Consider the following 22,749-nt stretch of genomic DNA (forward strand, 5'->3'; position numbering starts at 1 on the left):
AGGAACAACACAAATTTGATATATTTTTCTTCATGTTTTGATTTGGAATAGAATGGGTAGTGTTCCCAATGCATTTGTGTGTATGGAAATAAAAGCTATTAGAAGGATTTTGAGCTTTAATCACTTTTTTCAACACACTGCTATTATTTTGAACACAACTGTATATCGATATTTAGGTAGCGGATGATGGTATTTATTCCCTTGCCACCAGCAGACCTTCATCTCTATGATTAAGCCCGGGGCGGGGTGAAACATGTTGAAGTTGTGGTCTGGATGAATCGAGCGGAGGCTGCTTTTTTACCTCCTAACCACTTGGACTGTGTGAACAGCTATCTCTTCCTATTTCTGCTGTATGCTCTTTGGGTCTAGCCAGACCTTTCCTCAGTGTGCACCCTCACTTCACAGCGGCATGCAACTCATCAGACCTTGACAGCCTGAGTGAGAACCCTGAAAGTTTAGTTTTGCGCCCCCCCACCCCCAAAAAACAAAATTAAAAGTCAGAAACTACGAAAACTGTAGCTGCTGACTTTTATTAGGACACCTACCTGTCCAGCCATCCGGCAGTGTCCTCACCCAAAGCCAATCCTACAATCGGCTGTCAGGTGCTGGCACTGCCATCTTGACTAAAGGAAACCTACCGGCGTGCGCGAAGTGCGTTGCACTTTATGAATGGACCGCAGTCCTCTGGGACTTTTTGAGTTACCCAGAGGGCCACGGTGAACTGAGCTGAAGTGGGAACCTATCAAGACCAGGTACCCGCTCCCCCCTCCCTCCAAAAAAGTGCCAAATGTGGCAGCGGAGGGGAAGAGCAGGCAGATAAGCGGAGATTCCACTTTTGGGTGGAACTCCACTTTAAGCATTTATCGTGGGTCGCCCGTATTGGAGGTATCACTTTGGTGAGATACTCCCTAAGGTATGCTTACCTCTATAGGGTTGCAGATTCTATTGTTTTCTTTATTAGAACTTTCTTTATTTGCTCTGGTGGTTATAATGAAGGCTGACCCTCAAATTCAGAGATTAGTCTGGAAAAGACATGCTAAAACAAACAACTATTTCTTCAAAACAGAAAAAAGGTAGGAATCTGCAACAAAGTTGGCTAAATCCCTTGCACTATATAGATCACATATACAGGATTGTGTTTTGATTGTATCAGTTTTAAGGTAGGTTTTCATAAAATATTTCCAGTTGTCAAGTATGGATTTATCTTGAATATCCATTTAAGGTCACGTGATGATAAACAAAGCCTAAAAACCATTTTCCTGGCACAAGTGTACAACACCAACTTCCTGCTAGAATCCAGGGCTATTTATAAAAGTGAATTGCTGCCACTTCTGCTACTGCACAGATTGATGATAACCTGTAACTATGATAAAATATTACATTTAATCATTTAAGTAAACGACAAAAGTAATTAAATAATAAAAAACACCAGCAGTAATATCTTGCTTGCTCTCCAGCAATTCTATTAATTTTGCTCTCATGAATGTCATTAGCACAGTCAAAATAAACAGTATTCATTGTGAGAGAGTTTTCTAACAGATGGTGCTGAATTTGTACCCAAAATTCACTTTGGGTTAACAATTATTATTCATTAGAGACAGGAATGACCATTGATACTATTAAAACATATTTCATTATTTATACATAGGTTCACAAAGTAAGTGTTTTGTCTAAGCCCTGGTTCACACTGATGCAAATTGTTATGCGATTTGACCGTTCCAATTGCATGATAAATTGCATGCAATGATCAGCACTGGAACCATTCTAATCGGTGCGACTCCAATGAACTTAGAGTCTCACCTATTAGAAAAGTAGTTCCTACACTACTTTTGCCAATTATGGGTGCAACCTGCATAGACATTTGTGCATGAAGTCACGCAGATGTCTATCAAGTCGCACCCCAAGTCGCACTGCCATCAAACTTTGAAATCCTGCGACTTCACTTCAAAGTCAGATCCAGTGTAAACCAGGCCGTAACAACCTAAACCAAGATACAGATGTAAATCACTCTAACTTCTAGGGGTTTCCCTATATGAACTCTTGCCCAAAAAAGCTTCTCTACTCCTGAAATCTCATGCTTCATGCCTCTGCAAATATCAGACCTAATGTAACTTCAGTTCATACGTACTGTACACTTGTTTCTAAACTTTCTCTTTTTTTTTTTTGTTAACCCCTTACAGGAAGAACGGTGACCACATGTGAATAGAAAAACATGAAATAAAAATCTTGACCTATTTCCAGGGCAAAAGATGACAGCTATACTGCCTATCTATGCTGTGTTCATGATCACCACTAGCATTGGCGCTGTGGGAGCAAACCTCATCCTGCTTTTACTATTTGCATTGCACTTGAAATTGCGCACAGACACTTGGGCCCTCACTCTGAACCTCAGCCTGTGTGACTTGATTTTTGGAATAAGTGTTATTCCACTTACTGTGTACAGTAGCCTGTTAGGGGGAGGCATTTTTTCTATGGACAGCATTGCCTGTAAACTGTTAGGATTTCTATTTGTTTTTCTACAGGTGGCCTCATTAAACTCCTTGGTATGGGCCACTGTTGACAAGTTTACAGAGATCTGCTTTCCTCTACGTTATGCTCAAATGATCACCAAGAAGCGGATTTGGATTATCTTGGCATTGTTGTGGATTTATGCTTTAATAGTCTCTACTTTCCCATTCATGGGATTTGGAAATTACAGCTTCAGCAGTGATGTCTACATGTGTTTGCCCTTATTCAACTCTTCGACCACAGCGTATGGTGTGATGCTGCTCAGTGGAGGGGTTCTTGCCCCTATATTGACAATCAGTGTGCTGTACATTGCCATTATTCATATAGCCAGAAGCCAGGCAAAGAGAGGAACCTTTGTGTGCAATGATCAGCACTGCCACTACGTACCGATCCGGTCATATTTTAGGAATACGGTCATCCTCATTGTGTCTGCATGTAAGTTTCCTTTTTTCTTCCAATTTACAAGACAGAAATAGCAAGGTACAAGAAATGACAATTATATGATATTAGTGATCACTATGGTTACACAGAAGACACAATGAAGTAATTTAAATAGTAGGTGTAGTAAACGTAGGAAGAAAAAAAAAAAAAAACAGTGTTGGGACAGCAGTATTTTCAGATATTAGTACAAGTGTAAGTGTGGATACATTGTTAAGCATCATTACTTCTTCATGAGGTCAGAAAATAAATTTCAAGGCAAATAATATTATTATTATTATTATTATACAGTATTTATAAAGCGCCAATAGTTCACTCAGCGCTGTACATTACAAAGGGGGACAGAACATGTGACAGAACAATACCAATACAATGCAAAACATGAGTGGATCGAGGGCCCTGCTCTTTCGAGCTTACAATCTAGAAGGGATGGGATAGTGGTACAGGAGGAGATAGCTGTGGGGGATGGAGTGGTAGGAAGAGTGGAGGAGGTCAGCAAGTTAGCAGGGGGTGAGGTAGGCTTCCCTGAAGAGATGGGTTTTCAGGGTGCGCCTAAAGGAGAGGAGAGTAGGTGATAATCTGATGGGTTGGGGCAGGGAGTTCCAGAGGATGGGTGACACCCTGGAGAAGTCCTGGAGGCGGGCATGGGAGGAGGAGACCAGGGAACTAGAGAGAAGGAGGTCTTGTGAGGAGCGGAGTGTGCGTGCTGGGCGGTACTTGGATATTAGGTCAGTGATGTAGTTCGGGGCAGTATGGTGGACAGCTTTGTACGTCAGTGTTAGGATTTTAAATTTGATCCGTTGCGCAATCGGAAGCCAGTGGAGGGATTGGCAGAGGGGGGTGGCGGAAACGGAGCGTTTGGAAAGGTGAATGAGTCTGGCAGCCGTATTCAGGATCGACTGAAGCGGGGATAGCCAGCGGCGAGGCAGGCCAGTGAGGAGGGAGTTGCAGTAGTCGAGTCGTGATATGATGAGGGAGTGGATGAGCTGTTTAGTGGTTTCTGGGGTTAGGAACGTGCGGATTTTGGCGATGTTGCAGAGGTGGAGTCTGCATGAGTTTGTTAAAGATTGGACTTGGGGCTGGAAGGATAGGTTGGAGTCCAGAATGACACCAAGTACTCTGGCCTGCAGAGCGGGTTTGATATTGGCGTTGTTGGATGTGATGTAGAAGTCAATGGGGGGTTGGGTTCGGGCTGGGGGGAAGACAAGGAGCTCGGTTTTGGAGAGATTCAGTTTAAGGAAGTGGAGCGACATCCAATCTGATATGTCGCTCAGTAGGTGTGTGATTTGGGCAGAGACCGAGGGGGTGAGGTGGGGGGTTGAGAGATAGATTTGTGTGTCGTCAGCATAGAGGTGGTAGTTGAAGCCGTGAGAGTGCATGAGTTGGCCAAGGGAGGAGGTGTAGATGGAGAAGAGAAGGGGCCCAAGGACAGAGCCTTGAGGGACCCCAACAGAGAGGGGGAGTGAGGGGGAGGTGGTAGCATTATAGGTAACGCTGAAAGAGCGTTGTGACAGGTAGGATGAGAGCCAGGAGAGAGCAGAATCTCTGAGGCCGAGGGAGTGTAGTATTTTGAGGAGGAGGGGGTGGTCAACTGTGTCGAAGGCCGCAGAGAGGTCAAGGAGTAGGAGCACTGAATAGTGGCCATTAGCTTTGGCGGTTAGAAGGTCATTGGAGAGTTTGAGTAAGGCGGTTTCGGTGGAGTGTAGGGGGTGTAATATCCTTGGCATTAGTAGAAGTAATTATCTTAAATGCTGTAAACTCTCTCGTATTTACCGGATTCTAGACCAATGAAGTCCTTCAACACGTAGGCGTTATTCACACAGGGAGTACTACAGCATACGCCCGTACAAAAGCTGTGTTTACTCACATGGGGGTGCACAGGTGATCTGTGCATCTCTGTGCAGGCAGTCCATCTGATGCACCCATGTCAGATTGGGAGAACTGGCTGTGTCTGTGCAGCCTCTGCATCCCAGTTGACATCGATGGGACGGACTGTTGCCTACAGGGATGTACAGACGATCACAACTACATAGAAGTGAACAATAAGAACCTGACAGAAAGTCTAACTCTTCTTCACTCTATCCAAACTTAAAGAAAACAGAAGAGGATGGCTGCAAACCACAGTGGGACACTTTCCAGTAGCAAAGAGTTTTTCCAAATAGTATCAATAAGACATACAGCACAAAGATACAGGAGATCTGTTGACGCGTTTCACACAACAAAGTGCATACTCAATGAGTAAGGTGTCAACAGATCTTCTGTATCTTTGTTCTCTGTGTCTTATTGATAGTATTTGGAATAAACTCTCTGCTACTGAAAAGTGTCCCACTGTGGTGTGCACCTATCCTCTTCTCTTGTTTACTGACTGCAGTAGTGAGCCGGGCAGGCACCTGCATGTGAGGACTGTCAAGTGGTTTCTGTCACTTACCTGTAGCAATCTTTTTTTTTTTGGACTTTCAAACCTAAAGAAAAGGTTTTGCTAGAGACACACTTTAAGACAGAAGCACATTACAGATAACAGTCCACATTATGAAGGCCCACAGAGGCAAGATGGGAAAGCTGGGCACCATTGCCAAAAGTTGCATAATTATCTAGCTAACACAATTTAAATTGTGGGCTCACTCGCACCAGCAGGCATGTGTTAAGGTGCGCATAATGTGTGCCTGCCCGTGTGCATTGTTCACATGCACGGACTTGTAAAAAGCATTGCAGTACTTCCTTTTTTTAATTGTATTATTATTATCAATAATAATAAATGTTTACAGTTTGTGCAGCACTTCACAAAATGAGGGCAGACAGTACAGTTACAATACAATTCAATACAAGAGGAATCAGAGGGCCCTGCTTATTTTTTTCATTTGGCAATCATCTGGTACTAGGGTAGTATTAGCTGTACTAGCAAATTTAAATACAAGCCAAACTCCAGTTAGTACTTTTTTCATCAGTTACAGCAACATTTTTTTAAAATAATAATTTTTTTAAATAAAAGTTTTACATAAATTAATAAAAGTGGAGTATTGTAAGCACACCTGTCAGTGTTAAATGGTTTGTCTCAACCCTCTAACTGCCACTTTTGCTGGACAGCTTGTTCTGGTAAAGGAAGTACAAAAAACAGACTTACTGGCCAAAATAACAGGTGAAAATAAAGGAAAACAACTAAAGAAACTAAACAACTAAAGAAAAAAAAATAATCATAAGCTGCATACATGTTTTTAATACAGCAATGGCAACTATTGATATCTATGGAGGTTATTTCAACTCCTCTAGCAACATTTATTGTATATGAATACATTGAAAATAGAACAGTGACAGAGAAATTCAATAGCAGGGGAGCAAAGAGGGCAACTTTAGTGCAGATATAATGCTACTGCATACTCAATGAAGAGCTGGCAGGTGATTTATAGCAGAAGTTCCATAAAACTACCACCCCTCGTTAGCCCCTTTGATAAATATCCCACTAACTCAAAGGGGATGTACCTGTACTGCAGGAGCAACGTGTCATTTAAATCTAATAGATATTTGCATGTAGGCAGCCACAGATTTATTTTTATTTTTATTGGCCAGGATATAGACAATATAAGAGGCCATTGCCATCAGAAAAGGTAAAAACCTGTGGGGGATGATTCAGCTTACAGTATTTGCCAGGCTAGCAAGGGAGGCTCATGTATAAAACACTCTTTTTGAATGACCCATATATGCAATGTATAGTCCAAAACAATTTCATAAAGACAGCTGGGTAATATACAGATTAGATTATCTTATCAGTCCAATATGTGGCAGCACTCAATATTAAGACACCATGCAGACTCTGCCACAATAATGGCCCATCCACACCATGTATATTGGGCTATATTACTTAACACTGACCGAAGGCAATGACAAACTCAAATCCATTGTTTCAATAGGCTACCACAGCATTTCTCAACCAGGGTGCCCAGGCACCCTGGGGTGCCTTGAGGTTTCTTCAGTGGTGCCTTGGCAAAATGTCTTAAAATTGCCCAAAACTTGTATACAAACCAGCGGGTAGAACAAGCCCACCTTTTAGTTACACAAAGCCACAGGTTTTTATTGTGTTCCATTACAACCTTCTAGCTGCCGGCATCCTGACAACCAATGACTTCATTGGTTGATAAGGAGGATGTAAGCTGCCTGCACAGCATCCTAGTTTGACTCTCCCCTGCCTATTTCCATCAGTGCTGGGGTCACGTTAGCTCAGTGATGGAGAAAAACTGAGGGAGAAGAGAAACACTGGCATACTGGCACACTGGCATACAGGTCCCCCCGTTCATTCTCCCTCTACAAATCTGCCTTCCTCACTTACACCTCCTCCCTCCACGCCGCCAAGCAGGCTTACTTCGTAAACCTGATTAACACCCTCTCCTCCTGCCCTCGCCGACTCTTCTCCACCTTCAACTCCCTGCTCTCTCCCCCCCCCTCCTCCACTCAGTACCTCACTCACCGCCCACGAGATTGCCACTCATTTCCACAATAAAATTGATGCAATCCGTCAGGACATAGTCAACTCGCAATCTACCTCCCCACCTAGCCTCCCCCCCCCTATCTCCCCCTCATCTCTTCCCTCCTCTGACCTCGCAACCGCACTGCCCCCCTCCACACCCAAGACCCCGCTTACCGTAACCCCACCAGCTCTGCACTCCTTCAGCCCCGCTACCACTGAGGAAGTCACCAGGGTCTTCTCTGAAGCCCGCCTCACTACCTGCCCCCTAGACCCTATCCCCTCTCGACTCCTCCAGTCACCCCCCTCTTCCCTCATCTGCTCCCTCACCCACATCTTCAATCTCTCCCTCTCTACCGGCGTATTCCCCTCCCCCCTAAAGCATGCGCACATCACCCCCATACTCAAAAAGCCCTCCCTGGACCCCTCTGACCCAAACAACCTCAGACCCATCTCCCTGCTGCCACTCACTTCCAAACTCCTGGAGCGCTTAGTCTACAACCGCCTAAGCGCCCACCTAACTGACAACAACCTCCTTGATCCACTACAGTCCGGCTTCCGTCCCCTACACTCCACCGAAACCGCCCTCCTCAAAATCACCAACGACCTACTTACCGCCAAAGCCAAAGGCGACTACTCTGTCCTCCTCCTCCTGGACCTCTCCGCGGCCTTCGACACAGTTGACCACCCCCTCCTCCTTAATAAACTATTCTCCCTTGGCATCAGACACACTGCTCTCTCCTGGTTCTCCTCTTACCTATCCCGACGCTCCTTCAGCGTTTCCTACAATGGTGCCACCTCCCCTTCCCTCCCCCTCTCTGTTGGGGTCCCCCAGGGCTCTGTCCTTGGACCCCTTCTCTTCTCCATCTACACCTCCTCCCTTGGCAAACTCATACACTCCCACGGCTTCAACTACCATCTCTATGCTGATGACACTCAAATTTACCTCTCCACCCCTCACCTCACCTCCACTTTCTCCGCCCGCATCACTCACCTCCTAAACGACATCTCTGACTGGATGTCGCTCCATTTCCTCAAACTCAACCTCTCCAAAACCGAGCTTCTCGTCTTCCCTCCTGCCCGCGCCCCCCCCCCATCCTATCCATCACTACTAACATCACCACCATCAATCCCGCCCCGCAAGCCAAAGTCCTTGGGGTCATTCTGGACTCTAACCTCTCCTTCCAACCTCATGTCAAATCACTGACAAACACATGCAGGCTCCACCTCCGCAATATCGCCAAAATACGCACCTTCCTTACCCCAGACACCGCTAAACTACTCGTACACTCCCTGATTATCTCACGCCTTGACTACTGCAACTCCCTCCTCACCGGCCTACCCCAGTGCAAACTCTCCCCGCTTCAGACCATCCTGAACTCAGCTGCCAGACTCATCCACCTCACCAGCCGCTCCACCTCTGCCACCCCCCTCTGCCTCTCCCTCCACTGGCTCCCTATCGCCCAACGCATCAAATTCAAACTACTCACTCTGACCTACAAAGCCATTCACAACACTGCCCCTAACTACCTCACCGACCTGATTCCCAAGTACCACCCTACCCGTACCCTTCGCTCTTCACAGGACCTCCTTCTATCTTGCTCCCTGGTCTCCTCCTCACACGCACGTCTGCAAGACTTCTCCAGGTCCTCCCCCATCCTCTGGAACTCACTACCCCAATCCATCAGACTGTCACCTTCCCTTCTCACCTTCAGGCGCTCCCTGAAAACCCACCTCTTCAGGGAAGCCTACCCCACCCTCACCTAACTGCTGCTCTCCTTCATTCCTCCTACCACTCCATCCCCCACAGCCACTTCCTCCTGTACCACTACCCCCTCCCTCCCAGATTGTAAGCTCGAAAGAGTAGGGCCCTCTTACCCCTCGTGTGCTGTTCGTAGCTGCTGTAATGTTTCATGTATTGTCCCCCCCTCTATTGTACAGCGCTGAGCAAACCCTTTGGCGCTATATAAACTCAATGTAATGTAATAATGTAATACTAGTCAGTGCCAGTGTGCAAAAGTGCATTTGCTTTGGAAGCATAAATCACCTCTAATGTTCGGTGTCCTACTTGTGTGGATGTTGCTGCGTTATATAAAACCATTAGAATAGTTTTTCACATTTTAGAATGTGGTGACCTTTTCAAATTATGGACAGTCTTGAGACACCTCATTTTAGATTGGGGTGCCTCGGGACTGTCCATAATTTTAAAGGGTGCCTTGACTGAAAAAAGGTTGAGAAACACTGGACTACCGCACCAACACACTGGGTGAAATAGAAACATGCTGCATATAAACAGGGCACGACGCACAACATTGCATCCTAGCAGGCTACAACACACATTGAGTAAAATATTTTATAAAAAGGTATTTGGCTCCAACTGTGAACAAAAATTAAAAAAAATCTAAATTGTACATGAAACTAACACATTAAAAGTTGCACAAATCATTTGTTTTAAAATCTTAAAGTGATACTAAAGAGATTTTTTGTTGTTGTTTTTTTAATAAGAAACATGTCATACTTATCTGTTCTGTGCAATGGTTTTGCACAGAGTGGGCCCGATCTCTTCTTCTCGGGTCCCACCGCCGGCACTCCTCCCCCTAGACCAGTGCCCTCAAAAGAAGCCACCTGCTACATGGGCACTGGTGTGTTCTCGCTCCCAAGCCCCACTCTATGCATCCATAAGACACAGAGCCATGGCTCGGCCCCGCCACCCGGTTTTTCTTCATTGGCTCACTGGTTGTGATTGACAATTGTCTCAGCCAATGAGTGGAGAGAGACCCAGGGGCTCTGCACATCACTGGATCAAGAGGGGGCTCAGGTAAGTATTAGGGGGGACTGTGGAGGGAGCAGCACACAGGTGTTTTTTTACTTTCATGCATAGAATGCATGAAGGTAAAAAACCTTCAGACTTTACAACTACTTTAAACATTCTACGGATTTGTCTCAACAGAGGACATACTGTAGATATCCTTTTCTCACAAAGTAGTAGGATACAGCACAGTCATGACAGAGCCTGAATTGCTCATTGTGTTCAAAGTAGATCACTTTCAGCTGGATTAAATCAGAGTTTTACTGCAGGAGTCCATTAAACACAGAGGTCAAGAGTCAGTTTAAAAATAATTTCCTCTAGAGGAATAAGTAACTGGCACATTACCACCACCACAATTAATTGTACTGGATATGTTTTAAAAATACCCCACAAAACTAAAGGAACTTGGTTGTTTCTTTGAACATGTAGAAAAAAAATCTAATTTGGAACATTCAACTTTAAGGTCAAATATTTCCATAGTATTTTAATACTTAGTGAGGGAAAAGAATTGCAAGACTTCCCGTTTATTATTTCTCAAGTTTGTACAAGTGGATAAGTACATCTTTACCAAGAAGTAAAGGGTTTATAGAACAGTATAATTAGGTTTTGTAAAAATCTTATTTTAGTGAATTCCAGTTTTCCACAGAATTTATTATGAGCAAAATAAGTTTCCTTACATTCTAGAAAACATTAAATGTAATATTGTCAGTGAGTTATATAGAAGTCCCTACTCCAAGGCTCCATCACTGCAAAGCTGACTGACTGCCAGTCTAAGATGTCCATCCTTACTCTGTGAAGATACTCTGACATAAAAGGAAAAGCCACACACCAATGATGTCTTTCAGCTCAGTACATTTGTATTTATCCATTCAAGTAACACAGCACACCCCTGCTGTGGCATGTTTCACCCTCACGGGCTTAGTCAGAGATATAGAGGAGCGGTCTCCAGGCAGGAATGAACTGTGTTGCTTGAATAGCTGAATACAATTTTACTGAGCCAAGTGATGTCATGGATTTTATTATGTCTTTTGGAGCATTAAAGTAAATCTGTGATGTGATCATGCAGGGCAAAGTAGCATGTTCCCCTAACAGCCCAACACACACTCTCAAGCAAAACAGAAAAGAGAATAGTGGAGAAGACAGAATGGGCTCAGAGGAATAAAGTGCAATTCAACCCAGGTGCGTTATTTTAATGCTTCACCTCAAAAGGGAAGTTGATGGAATTATTTTCCTGTCAGAGTTGTTGGCAAAGTCCTTGCAATGATCATTATATAACCAACAAAGGGATCTGAATGTTGTTGTATTTTAGGTCCATTCCCTTTCCTCATTTTTAGCCAGCTGATTCCAGGTGGGCACAGTTGCACCTTCCTTGCTCTTGCAGTCAGTTCAAATTATACGAGCAGTAAATGTTCAGAGTAATGGTGGCCATAGATTAGATGAAAAATCCATCATTTGGACAGTTTTTTGGTTTTTCGTCCAGTTCATGGCCACAAATAGAACATGGTTTTTTACTTTTCTGAACCAAAAAAAAAGGAAAAGGTTGTGAAACTTCTGCCAAAAGGACAATAAACTGAAAGGTTAAGGTGTTTCTCATCCGTAAAAAAAATAAATAAATATCGAACTGTTCTTACTGTGCACATGTGACAAAACAAACTAAAAACTGATTCATTTATGTCCACTGAATGACTTATTTGAAATTCGGTTATTGCATGATGGCAATATTGCTCTTACAACAGAGTGTTTGCTATTCAAAATGATTTTTCGACTAGCGTATGGCCATCATTAGAGACCTCCACATCTGGGCATTTTCTGCAATTTAAAGAGGTTATTATACTGTACTGTTCTGTTGAAATTGTAAATCCAAAATTGTAAAAGCCCCAGTACTTTCTCTAAAACTGGCTATATATTGCAAGCTGAACAAAAATAACAGATTCTTCCATCAATGATATACAGTGTAGATGGGAAATTCTCCCACTGTGACTATTATATTTTGACAGCTTCATATTACTGGATGTAGATACTTTTCAGTTTTGGAGGGTGTTGGGTGGGAAGTGACCAATTGGGTCACCCACATAATGAATTTTGTCTAGATTCCTTAGAAACCTGATAAAATTCATACACTGTATGGCCAGCTTAAGTGTTTTAAAAAGTTTATTATAGATTGCAGACACCTATTAATATGCTTTTCCAGTTATCTTACAACAAAAGAGTAGACAGATTATCATGAAACGGTCATATATTGATGCTGCTGCATATAGACAAATCCTGATGTTGTCTTGAGATTCAGTATTGCATCAGTCAAGTACTTAAACTAAAAGATCTATTCACACCTCTTCCTTAAAAAAAAAAGATAATCCTGTATCAGACAGGTATGACCAGTTTGATATATATGGTTAAAAGATGCTGGGACATGCGTGAACAGGAGACCTGACTTCTAGAGAATGATGGTTTACCTGAGGCAGAGCCCTTGTCATGAAATACTTGAAGGGACAGACAAGCACTAGTTATAGCAGCAATGACCAAGGGTTATTTATCACATTCCAAGCGGTCTATCATTATCATATTACTATTTAAGCATTGCAGGAGATTAAGTATGGGTGAGATAGACTCACTTTTATGTGACTAAACACACGAGGAATGAGTTATAAAAAAAAAAAGAAAACACAGAACACTACTAAATCCACTATTAAATATTGAAAAGAATATGGCACCTCTGACATTCTGCTTAGAAAAGTCCAATTAATAAATCTCAGTTACTAGGAAACAAAAGTATTGGTTAGAGACGCTACCTAGAGGCTAACGGTAATTCTGAAAGGACTGCAGAGGTCCAAAGATGTGATAGGAAGAAATGTTCATCATAGCATGAGCTCTTCCCCAAACTGAGCATAATGGAAAAATGGTCACTGCTGTCAAAAGTCAGTATTAAGACAGCATGGTGGACAGAGCCACATACATGGAATTCTAGTACATAACCTGTTTTAGCTTTCATGATATTCAAGAATGGGACAGTCTCAGGTCAATAGCAAGACAATTACTGTAAACACACAACCAAAGCAACAAATGAATGGTTTAAAACCAAGAACCAAAAATTTCTTAGAATGACCCTGTCAGACCAGGCCTCAGTTTGTCAGAGGATCTATAGCAAGACTGAAAAATTGATATTTACCAAAAATTCCCATCAAACTGGACAGATCTGAGGCAAATTAAGGTTAAAGGATAAGTTCACTTTCGGAACATGTTACACCCATATTCAGGGTGTAACATGTAACTTGTTATGATCGGACCAGCCCCCGAAACCCCCCAATCCCAGTTGTGACAACTAGCAAGGGATCTTCTCCCTGCTAGCTGTCACAATTATTTTAAAAACGTGGCCATGCAGGGCTCCACCTGTCTGGCTGCATCATTCCTTCACAGTATTCTGGGGATGGGAAAACTACAAGTCTTGGCAGCCAGTCAGCTTGTAGTTTTCAATGAACCGCCACAGCGCTCCACACCGTCATGGTAGTTCATTGAACTTTCCTGTCAGCAAGTATCTGCAGAATGTACGAGTCTGCAGATATACCGACGGGTCCTGGGGAGACCTGCATGGCACCATCAATCTGCTGAACGTTGGCACAATGTTTTAGAGGAGCCACAAACAAAAAATAATAAATACACTTTTTTTTACCTGGAAAAAATGTGCATTTATTATTTTTTTTTAAAAGGTGAACTTATCCTTTCAGCAAAAGAACTGGTGGTCCTACCAAATACTGTCTCATGGAGAGGGACCCAGTCAACAATTAGGACCCATTTACTTCTTGATAGCATATTAACATGCTTTATATTGTGTGGTAATGTGCATGGCAGTAAATACAATACTGTTTACCTTTCCTTATAAAACTTTATTTTTCAGTATATCTTAAGCCCCAAATTAATTTTTTTTTTAAATTTTGATATAGCATTTTTTTTTATCTGCCATCCATGTCTTATTAGGAATATTTTCCTTCACTTCCTGTCCTGATGAACACACCAATTTTGAGCGGTTTATGTACTAGTAGGCATGTTTAGCAGTGTTTAGCGCTTTTTCCCTGCCAAAAAAACGCTTTAAAAAAAATCAAGACAGAAGGTGTTTTTTTTTCTGCCTCTAAACGCTGTGCTTATAATATGCCTATAAATAACAATGTGCATGGACACATAGGATAACATTAGTTGCTTCTACAGGCAAAATTATCAACTCCTCTAGGAGCAGTGTTTTTTTTAAGCCAGTGTGCAAGGACCGTAAGGCAGTCCATGCAAAATTAGGCTGCCCAAGCATATACATGTGCTTAAAAAAGTACATGACCCTTTTCTCTAAGGCAGTGTACTACCATGCGTTGCAGAGCTCTACAGCACAGGAACATTACCTTTGTGCGTTGCGGTGCTATTCAAAATAAGTGGTACTACAGTGCAACAACACATATTAAATGGGTTATCACAACATTGAAGTGTGAATGGACCCTATGAAATAAAAAATGGCTCCTTTCTTGTTTAACTTTTCTATCGCAATAAAACATATTAAAAATTTGAAATAAAATTAATTTTGATTTGAGACTCTAGACATGGGCATACGTGAGTGTTTTCTGATTCAACAGTATTCAAAGGTTGCAGACAGATGTTTAGACACAGGGGGTTGGAAGGACGTGTGGTTATGTCATCAGTGTAGTGAAACTCACTCACTCATAATCCAATCAACAGGCTGGAGGTATGGTAGGAAACCAAGGTGGCTGCATGCAGTAGTATGACACTATGGGGTTTATTTACTAAAGCTGGAGAGTCCAAAATCAGACTCCCTTCTGCATAGAAACCAATCAGCTTCTAACCTCAGCTTGTTCAATGAAGCTTTGGCAATGAAACCTGGAAGATGATTGGTTTCTATGCAGAAGGGAGTCTGATTTTGGACTCTCCAGCTTTAGTAAATAAACCCCTATGGCTCCAAGTTAGTTTGGAAAGGCTTAATAACATACAAGACTGGCTGAACAATATTAAAACAATTTTGGTAAAGAAACAGGTCCCATACTGTATATGTATTTCAGATGTGCATTAGCTGTTTGCCTACAGTTCTCTTTACATTATGCCACTTAAAGTGTTGCTAAACCCAGGACCCTGCATTCACTATATCTAGTCTGCCACTGTACACACAACATGGAAATGCAATTATTTTAGTAAATATAAACTGCTAAATACCTTTTCTCATCAGCAGTATATAGCAGTCTTGTCATTTCTATTGGTGTCCAGCTGAGCACCGGTTAAGGTTCATAGGAGTTTTCATTCTCCTCTGACTGTCCAATGAGGCTGCATGACCCCTGACCCTCTGCATTAACAGTGATGATTGGCCCTGTGCTGATCACATGCACCCTCCCAAAGAAAAAGAAAAAAACGCTCTAGCAATGCACACTAAACTGAGCATGTGCAGAGTGACTCTTCAAGCTCTGTACTATCAGGAGATGGACAGTAGAAGAAGGGGAGGATCAGAGAAGACAGGATTCAAACATCCTTTTTACTCGATGCAGAAGATTAACCCCTTAGGTTCCACAGCGAATATAACAAGCATGCTTTACTTCATATACAGACTGATTTTACTCTTGTGGGTTCAGTAACACTTTAAGTCACTTACGTCTATTTACAATCTATTATTATTTAAAATATATATTTGTTTTTGTTTTACTGTTAGTTTATCTGTTGGTGTGTTGGATCCCATCAGTAACCATTAGTTTTTATGAAATCTTTTACGCTCGCAATGTACCTGCTATTGCAAAGATGACCTCAATATGGCTGGTAGTCCTGACATCTGGTATAAATCCTTGGGTGAATACACTTGCACAAAGGTAAGAAAGAATCCATGCAGGTAGTTCTGCATTTTTATTCACCAGTTCTTTGTTATACAATACTGTTTACCTTTCCTTATAAAACTTTATTTTTCACTAGAAGGTAACCTGTCATAAACTTGTGCAATACAAATTGTGTAAAAATGCAGTGAACATGTTCAGTGAAAGTGATCTTTACATTATGATTATACTTTTTGTATGGCATGTATACTATATGGCTTGGCAGATTTTTTTATTTTAAACTTACTGCCTTTTCCCCAAAATACCCCCAACCCCACCCTAAAGTCGTATAGTCACCTGTCCTTGCTTCTGCTTGACCTTTGCTGTAAATTGTCCTGTTTGGTTCATTTCTATTTCTGCACATGGACATAAAAATTCTATTCATTCCTATAGTGAGGCTGTCCTCTATTGGGATGCATAATACACAACCAATTGAATTCAGGAATGAATGTGATTTTTCATAAATAAGCAGAAGAAACTGACCAGATGGGAGAGTTGGAAGCAGTGACTATGCAGCCCCAACAAGCCACACAGAGGGGATCTGGCAGGACTGGAGGACAAGAGGGTATATATCTTCTTGGGGGTGTTACGGAGTGGGTTAGGTAAAGGAGATAAAACCCCCGATACAGTCATCCTTTTACAAATGTTTTAGATATACAGTAGCTGCTGTTGTTGGAAGTTTAATTTTGATGCATATATTTATTTCAGTTTCTTTCATTCCCTATAAAAAGCTGCCTCTAGCTTTACAGACACAGGCTTCAAGGCCCCTCTGCACCCTCCATAGTGTTACCCTAGATCAAGGGGCCTCCAAACTTCCCAAAGGGCCAGTTTACCATCCTTTAGACTTTAGGGGGGCTGGATTGTGGCCAGAAGGTGTAGAAAATGTTGAAGTGTCAGTAGGAGTAAATAATGTCTCAACTTTGTGGTCAGTAGGAGTACATAAAATACATAGCGCCTGTGTTCAGTAGGAGGAGGAATAGCGGCCAATTATTGGTATTAGTGGGAGAAATAGTTCCCCATCACTGGCACCAGTTTAAAGAATAGTGCCCCATCATCGGAACTAGCTGGAGAAATAGTGCCCCATGACTGGCATCAGTGGGGGAAGAGTGTCCCATCCCATCACTGGTACGAGTTGGAGGAATAATGCGTCATCATTGGTATCAGTGGGAGGAATAGTGCTGCATTGCTGGTGTCAGTGGCATGAATAGTTACCCATTGTCGGTGGTCAGGGGAAGGAGTAGTGCTTCATAAGAGGAGGAGGAATAGCACTCCAAGGGATGGATAAAGGTGTACAAAGGGCTGCATCTGGCCTTGGGCCACAGTTTGCAGACCACTGCCCTAGACTGAAGTCCTTATTTAAAAAAACGGATACACCTTACCAGTCAAATGTTTGTTATGCAAAAGAAATGTTGGTATATTAAAATGTATCAGTAATACAGATAATTATGCTTGTGTCTGTGTTTTTGTAAGTTGCTATGCAAATATAAATTAATTTTTTTTGTTTTCCTATTTTAGAAAATACAGGAAAGCTCTCCGGGAGAGCTGGAGGAAGCTTAAAAGAATATTTGAGGACATGGGTTCCAGCTCAGAGCCTCCGAATGAGAACGAGAGGCATTCAAGCATTCAGTCTCATCAGTGTTTGCCAGGACATAACACGACGAATTCTATTCAAACATGAAAATGGAAGGGAATGCGTCATAATACAAAGATTGCCAGATGACAGGTAACAAGCTCTAAATTTCCATGTACAGCATTGCTGAACACCATGTCAAAGTCCAAGCCAACAATGTCAATGAAAACACAAATGCTTATGATTTAGTACTGAGTGGGGTTATATTAAGCACCATACAAGGTAAGTAAAATGTAACATTACCCTGTCAATCTCCTCTAAAAGTTCTACTAGCATTGGCACACTGAAAAGCACAGAGCAGAAGCTTTGGCAAACTCCAAGCAGGCTTTTATGTGTATGGAAAATCTTCCATCTAGCCACTCTGCCATAAAGCCCAGATTGGTGGAGGGCTGCGGTGATGGTTGTCCTTCTGGAACTTTGTCCCATCTCTACACAGGATCTCAGTCAGAGTGACTATCGAGTTCTTGGTCACCTCTCTTACTAAGGCCCTTCTCCCCAACTGCTCAGTTTGGCCAGGCAACCGGGTATTGGAAGAGTCCTGGTTATGCCAAACTTCTTCCATTTGAGAATAATGGAGGCCTCTGTGCTCTTGGGGACTTTTAGCGCAGATTTTTTTTTTCAAAGCCTTCCCCAGACCTTTGCCTTGCAATAATTGTGTCTGTGAGTTCTGCAGGCAGTTCCTTTGACCTCATGGCTTTTGCCCAGATACAGTATGCACGGTCAGCTGTGAGGCCTTTTAAAGAAAGGCATGTGCCTTTCCCAATCATGTCCAAGGAATTTAATTTACCACAGGTGGATTCCAATCAAGGTGTAGAAATATCACAGAATCAATCAAGAGAAATAGGAGGCATCTGAGGTAAATTTCAAGTGTTTTGCAAAGGGCCTTAAAGTGTTACTAAAGTCTGAAATTTTTTTGCAATAAAAATAACAAACATGTTATACTCCCCTGCCCTGTGCAGTGGTATTGCACAGACTGGACCCCATCCTCCTCTTCTCGGGTCCCCCATATCAAGCAGTTTGCTATAGAGACACACGCTGCATGCACGCTCCCAAGCCGCGTGTCTATTGGAGCCGTGCTCCATAGATATACACAGCGGAACTTAGCCCACCCCCCCAATTCCACTTCATTACATTTAATTGACAGCAGCAACAGCCAATGGTTCCTGCTGCTGTTCGAGTCCCTGTTTGAAGAGGAAGAGAGGGGAGAAGAGCCGCAGCCGTGCACAGTGCTGATCTTCTCTCCTCTCTTTTTCCCTTCACACAGGGAAGGAGAGCACAAATAAAAAACATTTTTTACCATAATGCAAGCAATGCATTAAGGTAAAAAAACATTTTTAAGTTTAGTATCACTTTAATACTTATTTATGCCAATGTGATATTTCAGTTTTTCCTTTTTCATAAATTTGCAAACATTTCTAAAATTCTGTTTGTACTTATGGGGTACTGAGTGTAGATTAAAAAGTATCAGGCTGCTACATAACAAAATTGAAAAAAGTGAAAGGGATCTGAATACTTTATGAATGCACTGTACATATAAACAAGTCCTAATGCAGAGAGAGAAGAATACACACCCGCATACATCTATCACGCAGCTGCTTTGCATGATCACATTTTGATCTTTTCTCACTGCATCTATCAAATGATGTTGTATTTGAAAGTGTTGTGAAAATTTAGAATACAGATACTGAGCTCATAGAGAGGGTTTGAAGCATGCTGACAGAAGAAGTGTTGAAAGCACTGCTCAGTGTTCTTTAATGTGCACCGATAGCCAGGGGCGGATCTAGGGGGGGTGCTGGGGTGGCCTGTGCCAAGCCAGATCTCCAAAAATGCATCCACTAATCCACGAGCCAATCTGATGCAGGCAGTTTATATAAGGGGGCACCCTGATGGGGACCCCTGATGTAAGGGGGCACTCTGATGGGGACCCCCTGACTTAAGTGGGCACTCTGATGGGGACTCCTGACATAAGGGGGTACCCTGATGGGGACTCCTGACATAAGGGGGCACCCTGATGGGGACCCCTGACATAAAGGGGCACCCTGATAGGGACCCCTGATGTAAGGAGGCACTGTGTTGGGGACAGTTGATGTAAAGGGGCAAGCTGATGGGAACTCAATGTAAAGGAGGCCTCTGATGAGGACTCCATATATCAAATGTTCCTATCAGAGTCCCTCTTTAACCGCTTCCATACCGGGCACTTTTATCCCCTTCCTGCCCAGGCCATTTTTCAGGTTTCAGCGCTCTCACACTTTGAATGACAATTGCGCGGTCATACAACATTATACCCAAACTAAAATTTTATTATTTTCTTCACACAACTAGAGCTTTCTTTTGGTGGTATTTAATCACCACTGGAGTTTTTATTTTATGCTAAATTAACAAAAAAAGACAGAAAATTTTGAAAAAAATTTGTTTGTTATAAAAATTTGCAAATAAATAATTGTTCTTCATTAATGTAGGCCAAGATGTATTCTGCTACATGTCTTTGGTGAAAACAACCCAAATAATATTTATTTAGTCTGTAGGAAAGTTATAGAGTTCACAAACTATGGTATATATCTGAAAATTGATCAATCCTGAAGTACTGAGGGCCAATCTAATTTCTTGAGGTCCAAAAATGTCAGAACAGTACAGATATCCCCCAAATGACCACGTTTTGCAAAAAAGACAGTCTGACGTATTTCATAAGAGGCATGGCGAGTTTTTTGAAGTTGTAATTTTTTTGTCATAATTTTTCGGAAAATGAACAAAAATTTATTTTCACTATTTTTTTTTACATACTGTCATCAGTGCAGTACAGCGTCATCATATAACTGGCATGGCGGTGATCAGGGACACTGACTGGTGACAGTAAGTTTTTTTTTTTTTTTACACAATTTGCTTATAGCAAAGAATTTCTTTGCTATAAGCAAGCATTTACCTGAATGACATCGATTTATTCAAGGTTTTTTTTTTTTGTGCTTAGCTGTGATTTGGCCATGGCTAATCACATGACACAGATGGGCTGTGATTGGCCCAGCGTGTGCATGTGATTGCTGTGACCATTCACAGCTAGACACACTTGTATACAATGGATGGCAGGAAAGGAAGCCATCCATTGTATACAACTGTCACGTGACCTGCTGTGATTGGTCACAGCAGGTCACATGGTACTGGCAACGGGGCCGGTACACAGATCTTTCATCGGCCGTCTCCGAGGTACACGGCCGGTGACAGATCACGCCGCAGAGCGGCCCTGTGGGCAGGCGCACTGCGCATGCCCGCAAGGACTCTATATGGCGTCCACCCGGAGGGATGATCTGGCTATAGGCCAGGCGGCAACTGGTTAAATCAGGAGGCTCTGTCAGACTGATACATACTAGTGTTTCCCAGGTCATGACACTGTGTGACAGACTCTCAGTGCAACACACACAGTGTTGGTATTATGCCTCATGACCTTTTTTTTTACTGTATGCCAGACCAGATAGGCTAGATCCGGCCCTGCTGATCTCCTAGATTGTAAGCTCCAAGGACCAGGGCCCTCGAACCCCTCGTGTATTTTATTGTATTGTTATTGTACTGTCTCATGTATTGTCTCCCATTGTAATGTACAGCGCTGAGCAAACTGTTGGCGCTATATAAATACTGTGTAATAATCTCTCCACTGGTCCTAAGATCAGAATAAGAACAGTTTTACATTTCCTGACACCTCGACCCAGTTGGGGAGCTAATTTCAACAGGTTCCATTACAATTTGTAAAAATTTTGCATTAAAAGTTGTAATTTGAATTAAAAAAAGTCTATAACTACGCCACAAAATTGCTGCAACTGACGTTGAATATGAAAATGATTTAAAACGTATTTCTTTTGAACTTTTATAAACATACCACTTTCTTAATTTGAAAGCTGCAGTCTGCTGTGCCTGCCGTGCAGCACAGACACCAGTATGTATGTGTTTAAATGATATCATCATTCTGCATTCAGCTGAAAGGAATGAAGCAAAATGTGCGCAAACAAATGCTCTCAGGCTATATATAAACATGTTTCTTTTCTATTAACTGCAGATCTTAGTTTTGTGGAGAAAGAAGACAAGATGATAGGATCTGACCCTTCCCAATTATTGTCCTCGAAAACTACTGACACCAATAGTGTAGCTGTGACAATGGAAAAAAAGGCTGCTTGGAACTGACTTGAAAGTAACAGTAAAGACTGATCTGCTTTCATATACAAGTAATGACAAGATGGGAATCCCAACCTTACTGGATTCAAGGCATAACTTTAAGAATATAGCTCATCTTCTAAGTGTTTGTCAGTTGATATATTTATTATCTCAGATAAGAAAATGTATTGTAGCGCACGTGTTGTTGCCCCAAAAAGTTCAATACGACGTTTCTTTGGTCAATCATATTATTATGTAAAATTCATGTAAAGAAATTATTACACGTTACTATCATAAAGGATGCAAATGAATACATCACTGCAGCTGGTGTTTAATTTAATTTGTATGAATGTGATAATTGCATATTAAAGCTACATCTACAGTTGTGTTCAAAATAATAGCAGTGTGTTGAAAAAAGTGAATAAAGCTCAAAATCCTTCTAATAGCTTTTATTTCCATACACACAAATGCATTGGGAACACTACACATTCTATTCCAAATCAAAACATGAAGAAAAATATATCAAATTTGTGTTGTTCCTCTAAAAAAAATTGAAGAAAAGTGAATATTAGACTGTTCAAAAAAATAGCAGTGTTTGTATTCTTCTTTACAAACTCAAACATTCACTATATAAACTGAAAAATGTTTGAAGATTTTGCTTTCCTTTGAATCACTTAATGAATATTTAGTTGTATAAGCACTGTTTCTGAGAACTGCTGTACATCTGTGTTGCATGGAGTCAACCAACTTCTGGCCCCTGTGATCAGGTATTCCAGCCCAGGATGATTGGACTACATTCCACAGTTCTTCTCTATTTCCCGGTTTTGCCTCAGAATCTGCATTTTTGATGTCATCCCACTAGTTTTCTATTGGATTAAGATCCAGGGATTGGGCTGGCCACTCCATAACGTCAATCTTGTTGGTCTGG

The 22,749-nt window shown here is 42.0% G+C and overlaps 2 protein-coding genes across 3 annotated transcripts in view; one reads left to right on the plus strand and one right to left on the minus strand.

The window, feature by feature from the left end:
• Positions 1–22,749, minus strand: part of SEC23A (SEC23 homolog A, COPII component) — a 128,181-nt gene that overhangs the window by 54,822 nt on the left and 50,610 nt on the right. The window lies entirely within an intron of this gene.
• LOC149440408 (adenosine receptor A3-like) lies at positions 2,186–22,258 on the plus strand. The gene is made up of 4 exons (XM_089658688.1): positions 2,186–2,943; positions 15,901–16,054; positions 17,570–17,777; positions 21,727–22,258. Exons 1-3 carry the CDS (start codon positions 2,250–2,252, stop codon positions 17,730–17,732), a joined length of 1,011 nt encoding a protein of 336 aa, XP_089514814.1. The 5' UTR covers positions 2,186–2,249; the 3' UTR covers positions 17,733–17,777; positions 21,727–22,258.

The sequence above is a fragment of the Staurois parvus genome, unplaced genomic scaffold, assembly GCF_062004578.1.
Source record: "Staurois parvus isolate SC_StPar_1 unplaced genomic scaffold, SC_StPar_1.0 ptg001089l, whole genome shotgun sequence".
NCBI lineage: Eukaryota > Metazoa > Chordata > Amphibia > Anura > Ranidae > Staurois > Staurois parvus.